Source organism: Strongylocentrotus purpuratus, unplaced genomic scaffold (genome assembly GCF_000002235.5).
Source record: "Strongylocentrotus purpuratus isolate Spur 01 unplaced genomic scaffold, Spur_5.0 spur5_scaffold_7, whole genome shotgun sequence".
NCBI classification, from domain to species: Eukaryota; Metazoa; Echinodermata; class Echinoidea; order Camarodonta; family Strongylocentrotidae; genus Strongylocentrotus; species Strongylocentrotus purpuratus.
The window spans coordinates 22,837,356-22,856,814 of record NW_022145613.1 but is presented as its reverse complement, the minus strand read 5'-3'; the positions used below and the strand labels follow the sequence as shown (position 1 = coordinate 22,856,814).

At 35.5% G+C, this 19,459-nt stretch overlaps 2 protein-coding genes across 3 annotated transcripts; one reads left to right on the top strand and one right to left on the bottom strand.

Annotated features, from left to right (window-relative positions):
- Positions 1-500: 500 nt before the first annotated feature.
- LOC581715 (probable enoyl-CoA hydratase echA8) lies at positions 501-14,867 on the bottom strand. Its single transcript, XM_781702.5, has 8 exons — positions 14,737-14,867; positions 13,496-13,666; positions 12,295-12,383; positions 11,511-11,655; positions 10,948-11,097; positions 9,890-10,033; positions 8,408-8,538; positions 501-2,726 (listed from the first exon to the last, which is right to left on the bottom strand). The coding sequence occupies exons 1-7, from the start codon at positions 14,810-14,812 to the stop codon at positions 8,438-8,440; spliced, it is 876 nt and encodes a 291-aa protein (XP_786795.4). The 5' UTR covers positions 14,813-14,867; the 3' UTR covers positions 501-2,726; positions 8,408-8,437.
- Positions 14,868-14,972: 105 nt separating this feature from the next.
- On the top strand, positions 14,973-19,411 carry LOC100890155 (isopentenyl phosphate kinase). Of its 2 annotated transcripts, XR_004062020.1 has the most exons (6): positions 14,973-15,226; positions 15,999-16,119; positions 16,791-16,850; positions 17,456-17,620; positions 18,007-18,479; positions 18,553-19,411. XR_004062020.1 is itself a non-coding variant. In XM_030974105.1 (5 exons), exons 1-5 carry the CDS (start codon positions 15,075-15,077, stop codon positions 18,346-18,348), a joined length of 840 nt encoding a protein of 279 aa, XP_030829965.1. In that variant the 5' UTR covers positions 14,973-15,074; the 3' UTR covers positions 18,349-19,411. The 2 variants fall into 2 exon arrangements, 1 of the variants encoding a protein (XP_030829965.1); XM_030974105.1 differs by having other exon boundaries at positions 18,007-19,411.
- The last annotated feature ends 48 nt before the right edge of the window (positions 19,412-19,459 follow it).

The following is a 19,459-nucleotide window of genomic DNA, read 5'->3' as shown; positions in this document are numbered from 1 at the left end:
GATAAAATTCTTTTTGTCTTCATTATCAACAATGATTTGTATTTATAACCTAGAAATATAATACAACAAATTAATACTGAATGGTATAAATATAAGAACAGTGCAGGTTGAGGGAAATTTGGCCCCAAACCACAAACAAGGACAAGATTTGTTCTTGGGAGTGTTACTTAAATCACTTTAGACAGCAGACAGTATATGCTGAGTGATTAAGGTAGCCTTCAAAAATAAAGCTCACCTATTATATAATATCATTCTGTACTGTACAGGCAGTACAGCCGACAGCAATGCAGCTAAAAATGAGCAAATTGTTTCCATCCACTAACTCATCACACAGCGCTGTGTTACATACCATGGTGGTAAATTTCAACCCGTCATTCCGTGTTTAAAACCCGCCCCCCCCCCCCCCCAAAAAAAAAAAAAAAAAAAAAACAACAAACACAAAAAAAAAAAAAAAAAAAAAAAAAAAACAAAATAAAAAATTATTCAAATATTAATATATATCTTTTCATAAAGAATTAATTACTATTATTATTTCAGTGGAAACATTTGGCATGTTTGAGTGCATGAAATTTCCAATATTTATTGAAAAATGCTGCTCCTATTACATGCATTCATAACTATATGTTTTTCAATACCATTTTTACTTTCATCTGTGCTCTCTTCCACTAAAATATTCAAGGGGATGAAATATTTATCTTTAGATTTAGAAGAAAAGGAGGGAGGTAGATAATATAAAGATGAATACAGATAAATAAATATAATATCTTAAACAGTATAAAGATAATATACAAAATATAGAGAAACTTATGAAGTTGTTGTAGTAGTAGTTGCGTTTTCCAATTAAAACTACCAGTAAGAACTCATTAAAAAATAGATATCAATAAATTCATGGTGAAATTATGAGCTGCATTTACAAGGTTCAGGCATAGACTTTATGAAATCAGCCTCCCTGATTTCACTGAATTCCTATATATGTTTTCAACTTTCAACATTCTTAAACTAGTACAGTACTTACACATGTCCATAATAATTGTACTCTTGTCACTACAAGTATATAGATTTATAATCATGAAAATTTGTAATTACAAGCTGGATCAAGAAAAATAATTTACTTCACCTCATTCTGTTTTCAGTAAAATTCTTGCAAATATACTCGCATTTTAGCATCTTTTCAATATACTTAAACCTGTAATTACCAATACGATCTCTTACAAATCCCAATTATAACCATGTTGCCATAGAGCCTTTCCAGTCAGTTACTTTCAGACAGACTCAGAACTTTCCTGTGTCTAACTAACCTCCACATCAAATCATCTGCTGAAAACTAGAAGGGTCTATGTCCAACTTTTCTTATATCTAGACATATTGATATGATACCACATCATCAATTTTGCTCTACTCTTTCCAATTGTGATGATACCTATCGTCTGTTTGGAGCCAATATGCATGACCTGACTCTGTGTTATGGAATTAATATCCTTTCTGCTCCTAACAGATCATATTTCTTAAATCATTTTAAACATAAACATATATATGTTTAACAAAAACGGGGTTTGCACTTTTCTGGTACGCCATTTTGAACCAGTAACTGAAGGAATCATCAAGTCATGCCGAAATCCCCCTTTTATAAAACATGTGTTGCTACCAGCAAAATTTCATAAAGGAGCCAATAAACCTTTAATTGCACTTTGAAAAGAAATATGATTCCATATGATCAGTGTCAATCATGATCATTAACACAAAATTTCTTTTTTTGTTCTAGACAGACAAAATGAAGAAGGCATTGAGTCGATACATTCAGTAGACCAGAAAGCTAAACACATATAATGATCTACACTTGACTGAGGAAGTAAATCTCCCTTAATACTTGCTCACATTATTACAAACTGTAATTACTGGACACCTCGGTGACACGGGAGGAAATAGGGTGGGACTGAAGTACCCAGAAACTGTCTCTGCATTAGCACTCGCTAAATAATTCTACAGAGGTCAGTTTGTAAAATGTCTACACACTTTCTTTTGTAGACTGAACTCTAAGGTTCTCAAGTGCAAACTGAAACAGAAGTTGATTTAATTAGAAGGAACCATCTTCATAAAGTTAAACCAAGCAAATATTTTGATTAAACTCAGTTTATTTTTAACTTTGAATTGTTGTTCTTTCATTGGACAATGATAATAATCAAAATACCTATACTTCTAACTTTTTTAAAAATCGCTTGTATAGCTTATAAAGAAATGATGCAAGTTATTACTGACACTGTAATGTTTTGTATTTATAAATATGTGTAATATTCCGCTGAAAACGTGTGTAAGTTTGTTGCAAACTTTTAAGAATGAGGAGCATCAAGAAGTATAAACTACTCCGCCACCATGTTCAATGATAAGAACTCTACAAGAACATTAGCTGTCACCCTGTACATGATTTAGTTTCAAAGATCTGGAAATGATCACCCATGACATCCCAAGCGAGGTCTTGCAAATCTTCCAAGAATATAATGAACTAATGATCAATCTTCAACATGTCCAGCCTTGCATCTGTGATTATCTGTCTTGTCCAGAATATGTGGTGGAGTGCTTCCACATTATTGTCATTGACCTTACCTTTCAAAGGTCACTGACCTGTTCATCAAAAGGTCACCTTTTATTGTGAGGTTGGGTCATATTACATTGGGGTCACGTTAAAGTTAAATTTGTCCAGATTGGGAGCTGCTATGGTGCAAATGAACCTGGATTTAGGAGGAAAAAGGAACAGAAAGTAGAAAGAAAAAAAATGTGTGAATGCATCTCAAATATACCTCCACCAACATCGAAATGAATATCTATTACATTTTGTCATTTGTACTTGAATGTGCATGTAATTATGAAAGAAAACATAATCACTCCTGTATTGAAGATATGAGAATATTACAATATATTATTATTATTGTTTTTTTTTAATACCACAATTACAGAAATAAAAGAATGGACAGCAGCTAAGGTAAAATAACTTAGTCAATGGCAAAGAGAAATACAAAGAGAGAGAGAGAGAGAACAAACAGTTAATGAGAGGTGAAGAGAGAGAGAGAGAGAGAGAGAGAGAGAGAGGAAAGAGAAAGAGAGAGAGAGAGAGAGAGAGAGAGTTAAAGACAATGAGAGGTGGAGAGAGAAAGAGTGAGACAGAAAGATTAAATACGGGACCAACTTCCCCCTCTCTGAAAAAATTAATTGAGAGCTATTTCACATGGTGTTTGTATTCTACATGTTGCCACCATTGTTACATTCTTGTCTAATTCCAACTACTAAACACCTTTGAGGTTGATTAGGGTTGGCCTGGTAATCTTCCTCAATAATACAACATCCTAATGCAGCCCCATCCAATAGGCCGTCATACATCCACTTGAATAATTAAGAAGTTTATCACCCTACGTGCCCCAGACATAAAACTCATCAATCCTTGTCTTCATGAATAAGAGAGAAATGTCAGAAATGTTAGCAATGTTGCCTGGCTAACAGCTTGCTTCAACGAGTGATATGTAATGTGTCAAGAAAAGCAGTAATAAGGTAGCATGGAAGTTACCCAGACACTGACAAGTAAAACCTCCAAATTATCCAGACACACCAGACTCTGAGACATGAGGCCTGTCCTCATCAGCTCGAGTTTGCCAAATAACCCGCTATTTTAACTATCCCGATCGTAAATTGTTGAGCTAATTTGCGTCTTCATCAGCCCACAGATGCAATTAGCAAGAAATTTAGTAGAGAAAATGTCCAGAGCAATCTTAGTCTTGTTTCCAAAATATCCCGCTATTTGGGAAATAGCGGGCTAATTTGCGCCCGTCCGAGCTAGTTTGTGATGAGCATATCGGTCTGGTGAAGACGCAATGTCGAGCTTCGGGATAATATCCCAAGTCTAAAAGTTGGATATTTGGCAATCTCGAGCTGATGAAGACATACCTACTGAGACAGGGTGCTACTTTTGTGACTCATTACATGTTGTGCTTGGAGCCAGGTCGGAGGAAGGGCTTCAAGGTGAGATACAATGAAATGAGTTTAATGCCCTTACGGCTGAGAGTCAAGTGATATCAACAGACTCTGATTGCTCTGAATAGACCATATTCCTAATGTTATCAAACTTAATTAAATTTATTTCACAAATCTTTGTAAAATGACTGGTTACTAACTATTATATATTAACCTGTTACAATTAATTGTATTTCAATATTCAGAATGCAAATTGCATATATTATGTGTTGCTAGGTGGGGTAAGTCATGTTTGTCCTACCTTCTGATTCTGATTTCTGACTTATTGAGATACAATTATTTGTAACAGGTGATAGAATTTGTTTTTTAATCAAGGCGCTTTATTAAGGCACATGCACAAAGTTGGTTACATTACAAAAATGGCTAATTACAGCAAACTGTTAGATCTTAAAGGTAATACAAAGTTTTGGGAAATTTTGAAAATTGGGCGGATAGTGATTCTTCACAAATTTGATTTATTTTGATGCCCCTGTTTTTTTTTTACTAAGCATTAGAAAATTTAGCCCCTAAAACATTTCTGCTTTCGAGAAAAATTAAATATAAACATTAAACGGTGCTTTGGTAAATTTTGATAAATTTCAAATAGCGCCTACGGCCGTACAATGGTAGCTGCGACCATGAAAATCTCAGAATATGTAGTTGTGATATATAATTTCCAAACGGGAATAGCTAACATTGTTCTATAGCTTAATTAATATCTTGACCTTGAGAGGGAGCTATACAACTTAAAGAGTTTTTATTTACAATGTCATAACTTTAGACTCGATTTCAACCACGACAACGATCACTGAATATTGTAAGATCGCATATGCTTCCAATATGTTCATTTGAACCAAATTTATGACCTCATACCAAAACTTTGTATTACCTTTAATCAACAAAATATTTATTTGGAGGATGATGTTAAAAGTAAAATTTTCACTTTTTCCAGTGTATAGTGCCTTAGTGGTAGGTTTTCCACTAAAACACTTGCAGTCATTAGTCATGCGTAATGCTCAGTATAAAGAGTTGTGTCCATCATAATTATATTCACCATAATGCTTAATTAAAAGTATTAAAATACTTTATTGGCAGCATGATGTCCAAAGTAAAAATTTAATTTTCCCTTCTATGGTGTGTAATTTTTCCACTGAAACAGTTGCATATATACCAGTAATGTAAATTAGTCTGTACATGTAAATAAACAAATCTTTTCATGATTATTAGATCCATGATAAGATCTAAATGGAGATATTACTTTGATACTGAATGAAATTGAAAAAGAAAATTGAAACATGGAGTTTAGATAGAGCTTAATAGACATAAAAGAAAACAAAAACAGCCTACATTTGAACTCTTCAGCATTAATTCCTCCAACAAATTTAGATGGATTTTGCACCCCCCAAAAAATCTGTTCAACAAATTTAAAAAACAAAGGAGCTGAATAAATATTGGTGGCAATTAAAGACAGATATTCTGGGAAATATACTCTCATAAAATCAGGGCTGTCTCATGCTGTTTGCATACCAATCAATATTTTTGTTCTCAGTAGCATTGAAAATTCAGTTGTTGCTATGCAGAGAGATAATGAAATTAGTGAAATTGAATTAGATTTTCAATTTCATCCATCAACGAGCAGGAATCAATTGTTTGATTTAATTCATAACTCCTGGCATTGATGCATGTGGGTTGTAATTCACATTATCTTGAAAATCAATCAGATAGAAAGAAAAAGAAAAATCAGTATTTGCTATTCTCCAAGGATAGTAAAGAATCTCAAATTGGAGTATGACAGACTCTGATATATATATATATACATATTGATCAACAATTCCCAAATGACTTTGAAGAGAAAGAAATGTAATTAACTGGGAGAAAGCAAGAAAAAAATGTTTGTGTGGTTATACTTTGAGGGAGAGAAAGAGAGAAAGAGAGAGAGAGAGCGAGAGAGGGAGGGAGAGAGTGAAAGAGGGAGAGAGAGTGAAAGAGAGAGCATGAAAGAGAGAGAGAGAGAGAGAGAGAGAGAGAGAGAGACCTTGGGATGGTGAAGAGAAGGTAAGAATGAAAAGAAAGAGAAGAAAACAGAGCATACACCCCTGTATGAGAGAAAGATGGCGATATATAGAGAGGAAAATGAAGAAGAGAAAAAAAGGAAAAGAGGAAGAACAGGTGCAATATGAGAGAGTGAGGGTGAGAGGGGAAACGGAGAGTGAGGGTGAGGGGTGAGAGAGAGAGAGAGAGAGAGAAAGAGAGAAAGAGAGCAAGATAACAAAAAAAGGAGGGGGGTAAACATAGACAGAGAGATTCAATTACAGTTAATAATTGAAGTTTTATCATACCTACACAGAGTTTGATGAATGCTAAGCTTTCTTTAAAAAGTTTGTCAATCAGAAAAAATTACAATTGATTAAATCTTCATCCTCATTCTATCTTTATTTTGGTCAACCCTTTGACCCTACACCTCCATTAATGAAATCGTTTGTCTTTTATCAATAGCCACATACGCTGGACCATTGTATGACCAAGGGCTGACCCTTCTACGGATTCTAATGAAATCAATATCATGTTTGTGACCGGACAATAGAAGAACATTTTCACCACATCCATGACCTTGCTTAAACATTGTGATCTGCAGAGCACTGATCAATGCTTTGACGGCTACATGTAACTTGACCACTACTTAATTTGACCTCTACTTTGATCTGTTCCCTCATGGGACCTATATTCATTGATAACATGTCTAAGGGTGACCTTGTGGCAAACATAACATGCAAGATCACCTTGGTTCAAGCACACAAGATTTATTCACTATGAGCAGAGCAGCGCCCTCTGTGGTGGTTTTGATCACTACTTTTAGTAACCTTGCACAATTTAAGCTTGATATTAATAGAACAATTCTTGTACAGTGAAGTATACCTTAGAAAACAGTCTCAAAACACATACGAGAAGATGAGAAAGGAGCAAAACATGGAGGAAAGCTGCGGGAAAATGTAATTGACTTACTACAAACATAAATTTATCGATTACATGGATATATTTTCAGAGCAGTTGCGAATTGTTTAACTGTATGAGTGTGACCTACGTGGTATGAGATGTTGAACAAATTAACTTTGACTGGGCAGGTAATTTACAAACATATGCTAAATATTCCCATAAAAATCACACATTTCATACCACATGCTTGATGCTGTTATCTGTATTACATACCGGTACTTTTCAAAAGACATTTACACTCATGAGAAGAAAATGATAATTGAAATACACTTGAAGCTCACTAACTTGAAGGCATATAGAGTTACTTTAAAGGGCAATCCAATCTTGTAATGAGTTCATTTGTATGAAAGCAGAAAAATAAGAGAAACAGAATGGCAAAAGTTTGAACGAAATGGGACTTATAGTAAGAAAGTTATGAATGTTTGAAATATGACACCCCTATAGCTATACCGGGTATGCGAATCTCAAATTAGCAATTTTGTCAGTGGAATGTGACGTAGTCCGCAGACAATCCTCCTGTTTGTCGGGCACAAAATTATCCATAATTTTGTTTTTTCCCCTTATTCCTTAATATAGGGCAGTACTAAAAAATGGCTATAGGTCCTCTAAACAGAAAAGATCCTCCTGAGTCATATATTATGATTAATTAATTTCTGTAGTTAGAGCAAATGGGAAAGTTGTCTGGCACAACATCACAGAGTCATTATTGATATAGGCCAATTTGAACTTTCAAAAATTCACAACTTTATTATACGCCCTTTACAAAATTGGAACTTGGAATATATCTATAATATAAGTATAAACTGATGTATGCAAAGCACAGAGTCCCTTGTGGCCGGGCTCCAGGGCTTGCACAAGGGCTCTAGGGTTCCATGATGCACTCTGGTACAATCTGAATCACATTTGAAGTATTTTAAAACAAATTTTAGGACCAATGTTTTCATAAAGAAATATTCAGGATGAGAAGGAATATTAACTTGTTGCTGATTTTCAAACCTTCACAGCAAAATTCAAAACCGTAGCTGATTTTCAAACCTTTATAGCAAAATTCAAAACTGTAGCTGATTTTCAAACCTTTATAGTCAAAATTCAAAACTGTAGCTGATTTTCAAACCTTTATAGTCAAAATTCAAAACTGTAGCTGATTTTCAAACCTTTATAGTCAAAATTCAAAACTGTAGCTGATTTTCAAACCTGTATAGTCAAAATTCAAAACTGTAGCTGATTTTCAAACCTTTACAGCAAAATTCAAAACTGTAGCTGATTTTCAAACCTTAACAGCAAAATTCAAAACTGTAGCTGACTTTCAAAACTGTACAGTCAAAATTCAAACCTATCGCTGTTTACATGGTTATATTCCTTCGGGACCACCCCGATACTACCTTTTAAAGAGATAGAAATGGTCAAAACTTACAAGATTGATTCAAGAGTGTGACTTGTTAATTCATAATTTGCTCTTGAAGTCATCATAGGAACCTTTCCTTCCCTGGCCATCAGCGAATCGTCCGGCTCCTCTCACAGACTCCTTGGCAAGAACACCAACACCTGATCCACATAGCAGATTGCAGAATGGATTTGGGGAAGGGTAGGGAGATACAGGATGAGAGCAGATAGGGAGTGAAATAATAATAGTTACATTTGCATTGTACTTAATACATGTCCTATATTTCTAAGCTTTTTCTACATGCACTGTGAACAATACTTGGAACACATGATTATTTAGTTAATCAATCAACTCGCTTATTATTATGCGCTATATAAAAATGACTTTATTATTATTATTATTATGAAATTTACAATCTTCTCTTACTCTAGAGTGTCACACCTATGCCTCAATATCGTTGTTTCTCTTTCTTTCCTTTCTGTCTTTTCTCTCTCTTTCAATCTCTCTTTCTCTCTGGTTTTCTCTGTCCTTCGTGTGATTGTATGACTACGACATACATAACGATATGTCATTTTACTTTGTAAACTCTATGTAATCCAGCCATAGGGCTGCCATGTGCATTTTTCAAAAATACTATTTCAATTACAATTACAATTAACATGGTATCAATCCTATCGACAGGCTCTTGCTTTATGTAACAGAAGAGCTCTGTTGAAACTTTGCCATGTCTCTCTATTGTTAAATTCGTAAGTAGTTACCTGAAAGTCAGTCTTTCCAAAGAAACTTAAGAGACAGTGATAGGCTACATGAAGAGTAAAATGTCTTGTTGTGTAGACTAGTTAATGCAGGGGTATGCACTGGCATTGAATAGGGCGGGCATTTGGCAAGCCGCATACGTGAGGTTTAATGTCATCCTTTATTTTCTTCATACTGCTTATCTGTTTACCTATAGAATGCGAGGCAAAATTTCCTTTGGGTTGATTTTAAACATTCTAGCTACCATAAGCACAAATCATATTTTTCAGTGCAATGCATACCAAGATGGCCGACTGTTCTGGGGAAGGAGAGGTAACGGCTGTCTACTAGACTCTACACATCTCATCAAATTGGGTTGTGCTTGAAGGGATTGGGTATCTTTGCCTCAGATTCTTAAACAAATCTTGGATTTAGCTCATGCTGCAATGATAATTATAAACCTTTAGCCTTAGTCAGGAACCCCATGACTTTTATAAGCCGATCGCCTGTCAGATTATCAAGATATTCATGAATGGAAGTTGAAATTTCCAAAACCGTTTTCCTAACGTTTTTTTTACAGTCTATTCGGGAAAATGAGTATGGTAAAATCGGTCACTCAAAGATTTGCACTTTTTTGAGGCACTTCATGATCATTTCGAAGTGCAATACTTTGGGGCTCATTATACCATATCACAGACACTGATAACACGTAGAGCCATGCATCTAAGATTTATTAAACATTGTTTATAGATGCCTTTAAGCTGCTTATAAACTCACCTCTTTCAAACTCATACTTCATGGCCTCTTTGAAACCCTGACTCTCGTATGTATTGCGTAGTGTGGAGTGTCTGTCTCCTAGCATGGCTGTCTGATCTGGGAACGTAGTCAATAGCTTGGCAAGCTTCTTGGCTTCATTTAGGGCTATCAAAGCAAATGAGAAACAAATGAGAAACATGGCAAGTGAACTATATCTATTTATTTATCTATTTATTTCTTTGTAGTTTATTTTTAAGGGGTAGCATTGTCCGTTACAGAAAAAGAATCCACAATGGCCCTTGTTGGTCAACATTAAATATATATACAATATGATTGACGATTGAAATTATAGACAAAGTAATTGCTAAGTTCTATATTCACATACCAAATAATGATTATTAGGCATGTTGGCTCAGTCGGTAGAGCGTCCGCCTCACAACCGGGAGGTCGTGGGTTCGAACCCTGGCCGCGTCATACCAAAAGACGTTAAAAGATGGGAGTTGTTGCTACCTTGTTTGGCGTTCAACAATAAGGGATAGAGCAACGTCGATCTGGCGCTGCTCAGTGGCTGCCGGGCTCACGATCAATTGGGCAAAAAGAATTTCCGTTTCGGTTTAATAAAATTTGGAGTGGACTATTAGGCTATTATTATTATTATTATTATTATTATTATTATTAAGAATAATCTATCAATAATGCAAGCAAATTCAGAGAAAAAAATAAATAAATAAATAAACAAAAATAAAATGGTACTGTTTAGACTGGAAATGAATTGCACCAACTAAATTTAATAGAGTAGAGAAAATGAAATGAAATGAGTTGAAATTGAAATTTAAAAAAAAATTAAATTAAAAGTGAATTGAAATTAAACTGAAATTGATTTTGAAATTGCCTTTAAATTGCCTTAAAATTGACTTGAAATTGACTTGATTTTGATATTGCATTGAAATTGATTTTGAACTTGAACTGAACTTAAACTGAACTTGAATTGAAACTTAATTGCATCGAGTTGAAATGAATCGAAATTGACATTGAACTGCAATGAACTGAATTGAATTCAATGATAAGTTGTTTAATACCTTGTCCATCTGGTACGACCCTGTTCACAAGCCCCATACTGAGAGCCTCGTCGGCATCCACTGGTCTACCAGTCAGGATTAGGTCCAGGGCTCGGGATAGACCAATTATCTTAGGTAGTCTTACAGTGCAACCATCAATCAGGGGAACACCTATGATGCATGAAAAGAAATTCATTGATTTGGTTGAAATCAATAATAACAAATAAAAATAATGCTAGTAATATTCATATAGCATCTAAAACCAATGCTTCTAAGTGCTGTATTTTTATTACCCAGGCATTAGCCAAGTGGCCCTTATAAGGCACTCTGGCATTTTCTTCCTACCGGGGTACCCATTAAACATCATCTGGGTAGAGAGTGACAAATGTAGATTAATGTCTTGTCAAAGGACATCAGTGCCGCAGAGGGATTTGAACCGCAAGATATTTGCATTGAGGCACTTCACAAACATGTGAGAAATAAATTTGGTTACATCACGAAAATGGCCTATCTTATTTATATGACAAATCTATTCTTACATCATTAAAAATTGTCAGTCATGAAGAGGGTACTTGATTACTTACCAAATCTCCTATTGAAGACCCCCATGATAGAACTTTTCTCTGCGACTCTCAGGTCACAAATTAAAGCTAGTTCCAATCCCCCTGCCACGGCGTAGCCGCTCATTGCTCCGATCACTGGCTTACTGAACTGCATTGCAGTAGGACCCTGCAGGGAAAAAAAAACAACTTGAATATTCTGGAAGATTTACACAGATCTTGAAAACCATAATCACAAAAATGAAGCAAGCTACTGTACACATGTTTTTCCATTTTACCATTAATTTACAATTGATACAAACAAATTTATCTTGGGTTTAGATATTGTAAATGGAAGTGAAAGTAAAAAATCTACTATTTTCATCTGCTCAACTTGACCAGTGACCTTTGATATTATGTGTTTTAACATTCAACATTTTATCTCCTGAGGGTAATGTTTGGTGTTAATTACAATGAATTACAAGTCTGGGCCTCTTTACATGTAGTGCGCGTCTATTGTCCTTAAGAATGTTTTAATACAAAGCAATAATTTCATGATACAAATCATTTTTTATGATACAAATATGTATTAATTTTGTATTATGCATTTTGAGTATAAAAAAATTAAAAGTCCTTCCTTTGTCCATAAATAGGAGAAACAAAGCCAAACTGTGAGTGATTCAAACCCTATGGCAGTGGAAAAGTTTCAATAAAAGGAATGAAGGGAAAGAGAGATTCACAAAAGGAAGCATAATTTTTGGTCTATGGTGGCCAGGCCATTAAAAGAAAGACATCGCCTATTTTGAATTATGTACAAGAATTTCTTTACCATAGGACCTAGCTGTATTTGATCAACAATTGTCGCTGGGTCTTGTTTTGCTAGATTTTTCAAATCCCATCCTGCACAGAAGTTTCCACCTGAAAAAAATAACACAAAGACAACAAATGTTATTACAGTAGCAATATCATCAGAACACTCAAGTTTTTACAAATTAAAATAATAATAACACAAAAATCTACTACTACTACTACTATTACTACTACTACTGTAGGTAACAAATACCCCCCCCCCAAAAAAAAAAAAAAATCTTTTAATTCAAATATACCTTGGCCCTCCCTTTCCCAGCTGTGCTGCATATTCAAAATTGAAAACTCTCAATATTTCTGGCAGATGTTGACAAGAAAATTGTTCCTTTACTGAATACTCATTGATCTCTACTTCATATGGAGTTTAAAAATTGTCCATACTGAGTCCGTGATAACATGGGTAAAGTCAAAAGACAATGGTCGCTGTATATTCCAATGAAACTGTCATTAGACAGACTATCTAAAAGTCCACCAACGTATTTCCTAACGGTATTTGAAAACTATGTCGGCATGAGAACTTCGGGACAACTGCGCCACAAAGGCAACTTCCTCCAGAGTGAAAACCATATGTTAAAGCCCCACTGCTCTACTTATAGCTACTTGCGCCCTCTCTATAGCAACTATGCCTAATTGGTGACCATTTGTCCCCCATGATCCTCTTTTTCTTATGTTAATTGAGAGCTGATTTGATGAGATAACCACTTGTCATGTGACCTTGCAGGGTGGTCTAATCCCTCTTTTACACAAGTACAGATGGGCTTAAGGTAAGTTACTAATTCCTGTAAAGTTTAATTTCCAGAAGGTGGATACAGGTATCCTAGATTGGTACATGCCCACTTTTTCTGAAGGTGCAGGCGTCTGTGAGGTGCTCCAACATAATTATGCTTTGGTGACATTATGATCAGGGCTTTAATTTGTCAAAGATATAGGGTTAGCGTTGAGATTACAATTGGGTTTCAAATTAGGTTTAGGGTTAGGTTTAGGGTTAGGGTTAGGTATTACAGAGTTTGGTCTAGGTGAAGTTTGGTTTGGTCCAGCAACTGACACCAGAGTAAACTCTATGTGAGTCCATGACACCAAAGAGCATATCCACAAATTTCTTCAATGCCCTCATGATGACAAACTCATAGTTCAATGGTTAATACACAAGTGATTCATAATACCTTTCCCATACACGATTCCCACACTAAGGTCTGGATCCTCCTCAAATCGACAGAATGCAACCTGAAGCTGTTTGGCCGTCTCAGGGTTAACAGAATTCCTGACCTCAGGTCGATTGATCCCTATGAGGCATATCTTATCTTCTCTCTCTACATCTACAGTACTTGGAGAACCTGTCATGAATATAAGAACAAAATATCAATAAATAAAGAGAAACCCTAGACCAAAATGAATTAAAATTAATAAATTGGGGTCTAACTTTAAATGGGAAGTCCACCCGCATTGATATCAAGTTGGTTTTAAGAGAAGCAGGGGTTAACTAGCCATTTTTTTCTTTATCTAGAATTAACAGTTATGATGGTTAAGAAAATATATGCTTGAAAAGAAAATAGATCTAATTTTCATACTAATAACTATCAAAGTAACATCCAATATCATTGTAAAACATTAAAATATATACTATCAGCTAATCTGTCCATTTTCTTATAAAAACTGGGCACGATGAGATCTGCAAACACACACAAACTATATGGTATATTGCTTAACCTCCACTCACTAACCCGAACGATGTACTTCAGTCTCTGTAAAGAAGCGATCACTTTTTAATCAGTGAAGCCAGATTTAGTCTGAGCGGAACAACTGCCGATTTCAGAGACTAAATACAGTTTTGGTCGAACAAGCATGACAAGTAACATGCACCCTGATTCTCCCCGAATAGTCTATAATCAAATTTGCAAATAATATTTGTCTAGACTATACAATCCCTGTAGACCATTATGTATCAAACATCATCAACAACAAAGACAGTGAAAGTTTACACAATTTTATGTTTTTCTGCTTCTAACTTCCAAGTTATTTAAAATCACATTAAAATCAGGGAGGTCTTCCCTTGGATTTAAACCTAAAAATAAAATGAAAATCCCAAAGAATATTTGCATGATATCTAGATCTAGGTCTAGTCTAGATCTAGTCTACGGTAGGTCTATAACTTAAACTGTATTACGGCAATTCTGGTCAAAATATATATTGAAACCTTGAATTTTAAGCATTAATCTCTTTTGCATCACACTCTGAAACTGTGAAGTGGAATACTGATTTACTGCCTTACTCACTCGTACTCTCTCACTCTCTGGAATGTTGCCATTATTGGCAATTGCCTCATATTTGACATTAGAAGTTAAACTACTGCATCTGCCTAATGAGGCCTAGACTACAGTATGTTTGGAAGAAGAACTCTTTTTACCTGACGAACAATATCTGATCCCGACTGTTCTGACTGAAACAGGAAGAATTGAACGGAATCGTTGTAAAAATGCCATTGTAGTTCGCCAGCCCTTCTAACATTCAGCCAGGCCAGAGCGAAGTTCTGCACTCGAGTAGGTCTAGTCACGTCGAGGAGCTCGCGGATGTCGCGTAAGGCGGCTTGGTTATCAACTCGCGCTCGTTGCAGCTAGCTAGCTGAGCTGAGCCAAGTGTGTTTCCTTTTTGTTTTGTTAGCTAAAGGATACCATAGAACATTTTGTCGTCAGCTACAAGTTTACAACATCAATCAACTTTTCATTTTTAACTTTAATTAATATTATGGAGCAGAAAATAGAATGTATCATCAAGGTTGGAGGTAGTGTGATCACTAATAAAACTGAACTAGAGACGGCAAACCCTGAAAATATCGTGAAAACAGCCGAACTTTTGAGCAGACTGAAGGGGAAGTGCATTCTTGTACATGGAGCTGGGTAGGTATATGTACAAAGCTCGCCGCACCAGCGCTCCGGCGTAGTAGCGTACGACCTGACTACCCGGCCCCCCCACTCAGGTTTCAAAATGACCGCATGCGTGTTGCCAAAATGTCCTTTTCGTAACAAAAGAAAAAGGTCGAGCCGTATTGACTTTACACACCGGACTTTTGCTGAAAAGGGGGGGTGCGGAAAAAGGCTCGTATACAAAAGAAAAAGGTCGAGCCGTATTGACTTTACACACCAGACTTTTGCTGAAAAGGGGGGGGTCGGTTGGAACACGCATATGCGTACCCTAAATAACACTGAGTGGGGGGGGCCGGGCCTGACTACCCAAAGAAGAGACGCTTCTGAGCTGAGTTCTGTTTTTTTTTGCAGGCTGTGATGTGTTTTGATGTTATTGAACAAAAAAGTATGTTAAATTGTCACAAATTGTAATTTACGAAAATCAGTGCTCAAGTAAAGCAATGACTTGTCCTCTTTGAGATTTGTTGACAATTAACAGACTTTTAAAGTTTTAGTCTAGACTAGATCTAGATCTACTAGATTTTCTAGATCTAGATCTAGTAGGATCTAGTTTTCAGATGTCGTTGATTTTGATCTAGTTGGTCTACTAGTAGGGCCCACTCGGTTTCAAGAAACTATACTTGAATATACCACCCCCGGCTTAAAATGTGAATGTACGTTCCATGTGGGATTGCATGATATAATATATCCTTTATTCTTTGACCTGCTAACCCTAAATCTAATCAAGATTCCCATCATTTTGCAGATCATTTGGTCATTTCCAAGCCAGTGAATATGGTGTTGCTAAAGGATACACTTCTCTGTCACCAGATGAACAGACTATAGTTAAAGAAGGCTTCTGCAAAACAAGGATCTCTGTTACAAAGGTATTTTTCTTTATTACCATTTTGTTACAGATTTAATTCATGTGACATGCAATCAGTCTGGGAGCAAGGAGATTACATTCATTTTGAATGAGTCCACCCCTAAAAAAAAATACATGTAGATCATATTGTCATGAATCAAGAGAGTCAAATTCAAGGCTTGACTAAAATATATATCTTCATATAAACACAGTGAAACAAAGCATGTTAAGTACAACTATCACTCATTTTCAAGAATTCATAGGAGTGTGTCCAAGAAGAGATCACAGTGTTTGAAGTGTGGGTCTCTCAAGTTAAATGTATTAACAGTGATACTTTTGTAGATGGAGGAAGGGGGGGGGGGGGGGAGATGAATAACAGGGACGTGTCTTAGTTAAGAAGTCACAATTTTCGGCCTTTATGTCCCCAGACGTCCTGGATTGGAGGGGGGGGGGGGGGGGGGGTGGGGAGGGGGATTCGTCTTAGGATCCATTAATTGTCCTGTAATTGTTATCAAGAACATGAGTGTATGCCACAAAGTTACAATGTAAACTGTTTAGAAGAAGCCCTCCATGTACACATGCAGGTGACAAGCACCTACAAGTAATGCAATAAAAAAAAATATCATGATAAATGCATATACCATTTTGAGTAGTAACCTGCTTTTTTAATTTTTAATTTTTATGTATTTGCAGTTGAATCATATGGTAGTGCAGGCTCTGGTAGAGAAAGGAGTGAAAGCAGTTGGAATAGCTGTGAGTATTAACTCCCTGGGGGAAGGGGGGGGGGTATTTTTCATTGAGCTCTGTACATCATCCGTATAAATCAATTTCTGAAAAGCACCATAAACGAGGATCAAAGTCTAGAGTAGTTTTGCTAAACTATTATAACCTGTTTAACAGGGATTTGATATCTTGCATGGTATATTACACCCTATGCAAGGAATACTCATTCTTTTTAAACTTTTTTCTAAAGCCAAAAAGGAAGTCAAAGAAAGGAAATTTGATTTGGAACACATTACAGAATTTTCATCTATTTATTGTATCTATTTTATTGCCAGTGAATTTGATATCCTTTTTCCTGATTTTCAAGTTTTTGATACCCTTTACACGTCTTCATGAATGCTGTGAATAAATAAAGTGTAGAGGTATTTAAAAAAAGGAAAAAAAAGTAAGCTCTAACAAATATTTTGTTCCAAATGTGGGGGGCAATGATATCAAAATATTTTAAATACCTGTAGTTCCATTACCAGCATTCAAAGTTTCTTCTAACTTTCCCCTATAAAAAATATAAGTATACTAACTATAATTGTGATGAAAAATAAAATGTAAGATTGTTTTTCTTCAATTTTTAATACTAGCCCTGTGGTAGATGGAAAACAAGGGGAAGAGGTCAAGTGGTGTCAAGTGATTGCGAGGGGGTCAATGAACTATTACAGGCCGGTTTCTTACCTGTGTTACATGGTGACTGTGTGTTGGATGAAGAGCTTGGATGTACAATACTCAGTGGAGACACGATCATGCAGGTGAGTATAAGGTGTGATGGAATAACATTATTTTTGTAACCATTGTCAGTAATATGTAACTCTAAAAATAGCATTAAACATTTTGCCATGGACATGTAGTAAGGTGTTTTTTTTGGTAATTTGTCTCAGAATATTCAGAAAAATAATTTGTTACATTTCTCACTGTTCTCACACAAATCTGAATAATGAATATATTTGTAGAGAACACCTATTTGAATTCGTCATATCTGTCTTTAACAGTTAGGAAAGTTATTATTCACTGAAAATTTGAAGAATTTTGATGTATTTTTTTGTAAGGGTAATGTCATAATTTCTCACACTAAACCAATTCATCAAAAGAGTAAAGTGTGTTTCCATTATCATCTTCTGTTATTTTAATATTTCAGGTATTGTGTGAATTCTTCAAGCCCAAGAGAGTTGTCTTCCTCTCGGACGTACAGGGCATTTTCACAAAGCCTCCACTCAACCCCAAAGCCAAGCTTATTCCCAGAATACAGGTAAAACAAGATGGCAGCATAGCAACCATCATAGCAACCGAGCAGCTAGACCACGATGTGACAGGGGGCATCAAGACAAAGATAGCAGCAGCTTGCACCATCGTGTCACAAAGTGGGGGCGCTATACCCGTGTTTGTTTGTAAACTGGGAGGACATTCAGCAGAGCTTGCCTGTTGGCATAGCGATAGGAGTGATGAATTTAAAGGTACTATCATCGAAGCTAGAGAGTGATTTCCAGTTTTATGATGATGCAACGCGAAACAAAGATGAAGAGAACATTAGTACAGTGTGTCCCTTAAACTGCAGGTTTACCAATCCACTCAGGTGCTGTTTTTGTTTTTTTCCAATAGGGCTTAGCAAAGGTTTCCCTGGATTCCATATGTACGAGAGATGCTGGGTCCAAATTCTGAATGATGTACAGATATACATATAAAGCCTAACAATGTTTTTTTTAAAGCATGTTATGCCATGTTAGTATTTCTTGAATCTTAAGATTATGCCCTGATACAATCTAATTTTTGTAATAAAAAAAGTTATTGTTATCATGAAAATTTATAGATGATATGATTTATTTCTTTGTTCTGTATAAAGTTTTTAGTTTGGTAAAAAAAAGTCCTGAAATGAAGTTGATCCATTCAATTAGTTTATATTTTCTACCACTACGATATTCATCAACACCTTATCATCTTTTCATTTACTCTATATCTCGCCACCTCCAACTGAATATTATCATTATTTTATTAGAAGGGAATATCTTTCCAGTTAACAAATGTTCCTATATGTTGCTTATCCCTTTGGAAAGAGGACCTGTGTCTGATTTTGATTTAGAATTGCAATATTGCTTAAGATCAAGAACTTTGTATACTTTAACTGATAATGAATGTCTTGTTTTGAGGATGGGAACATCCATGAAACGCTGATGTACTGTGTAATGAGCAACAGATGTAAGGAACTTACCCACATATTTCATGCAAAGTTAAAAATCCCACCTTCATAGGAGCATTTTGGGGCAAGAGTTTTTGGTGTGATTGCCAAGCGACTTCCATCGTAATTTGCGATTTTAGAAACCTCTTTCTTTTTTTGGCCTTAAAAAAACTGGCCTACTGGTAACTTTTGGGTGGTTTTGTAGTGCCAAGTCACAACTTTAAGCTAACATATCTGTCTTATGGTAGTAAAACTCTACTATTAATAGAGTGAGAAATATACAGAAATGATATCTCAATGTTGTTTCCAAGGGCTCAAAAACTTTCTTAACCCAGGAAATATTAAAATGTTTACGTTTATGTAAGAGATTATGTCATTATTGTATCTTTGTAAACTTTGTGTACACATGAATGCAATA

Coding starts and splice junctions, on each gene's coding strand:
- LOC581715 (XM_781702.5), bottom strand. CDS start 14,812: ATGGCATTTTTACAACGATTCCGTTCAATTCTTCCTGTTTCAGTCAGA. Junction 11,656..12,294: donor AAATACAGCTAGGTCCTATG/GTAAAGAAATTC, acceptor TTTTCCCTGCAG/GGTCCTACTGCAATGCAGTT. Junction 8,539..9,889: donor GAAGTATGAGTTTGAAAGAG/GTGAGTTTATAA, acceptor TATGTGGATCAG/GTGTTGGTGTTCTTGCCAAG.
- LOC100890155 (XM_030974105.1), top strand. CDS start 15,075: ATGGAGCAGAAAATAGAATGTATCATCAAGGTTGGAGGTAGTGTGATC. Junction 15,227..15,998: donor ATTCTTGTACATGGAGCTGG/GTAGGTATATGT, acceptor ATCATTTTGCAG/ATCATTTGGTCATTTCCAAG. Junction 16,851..17,455: donor TGAAAGCAGTTGGAATAGCT/GTGAGTATTAAC, acceptor TTTTAATACTAG/CCCTGTGGTAGATGGAAAAC.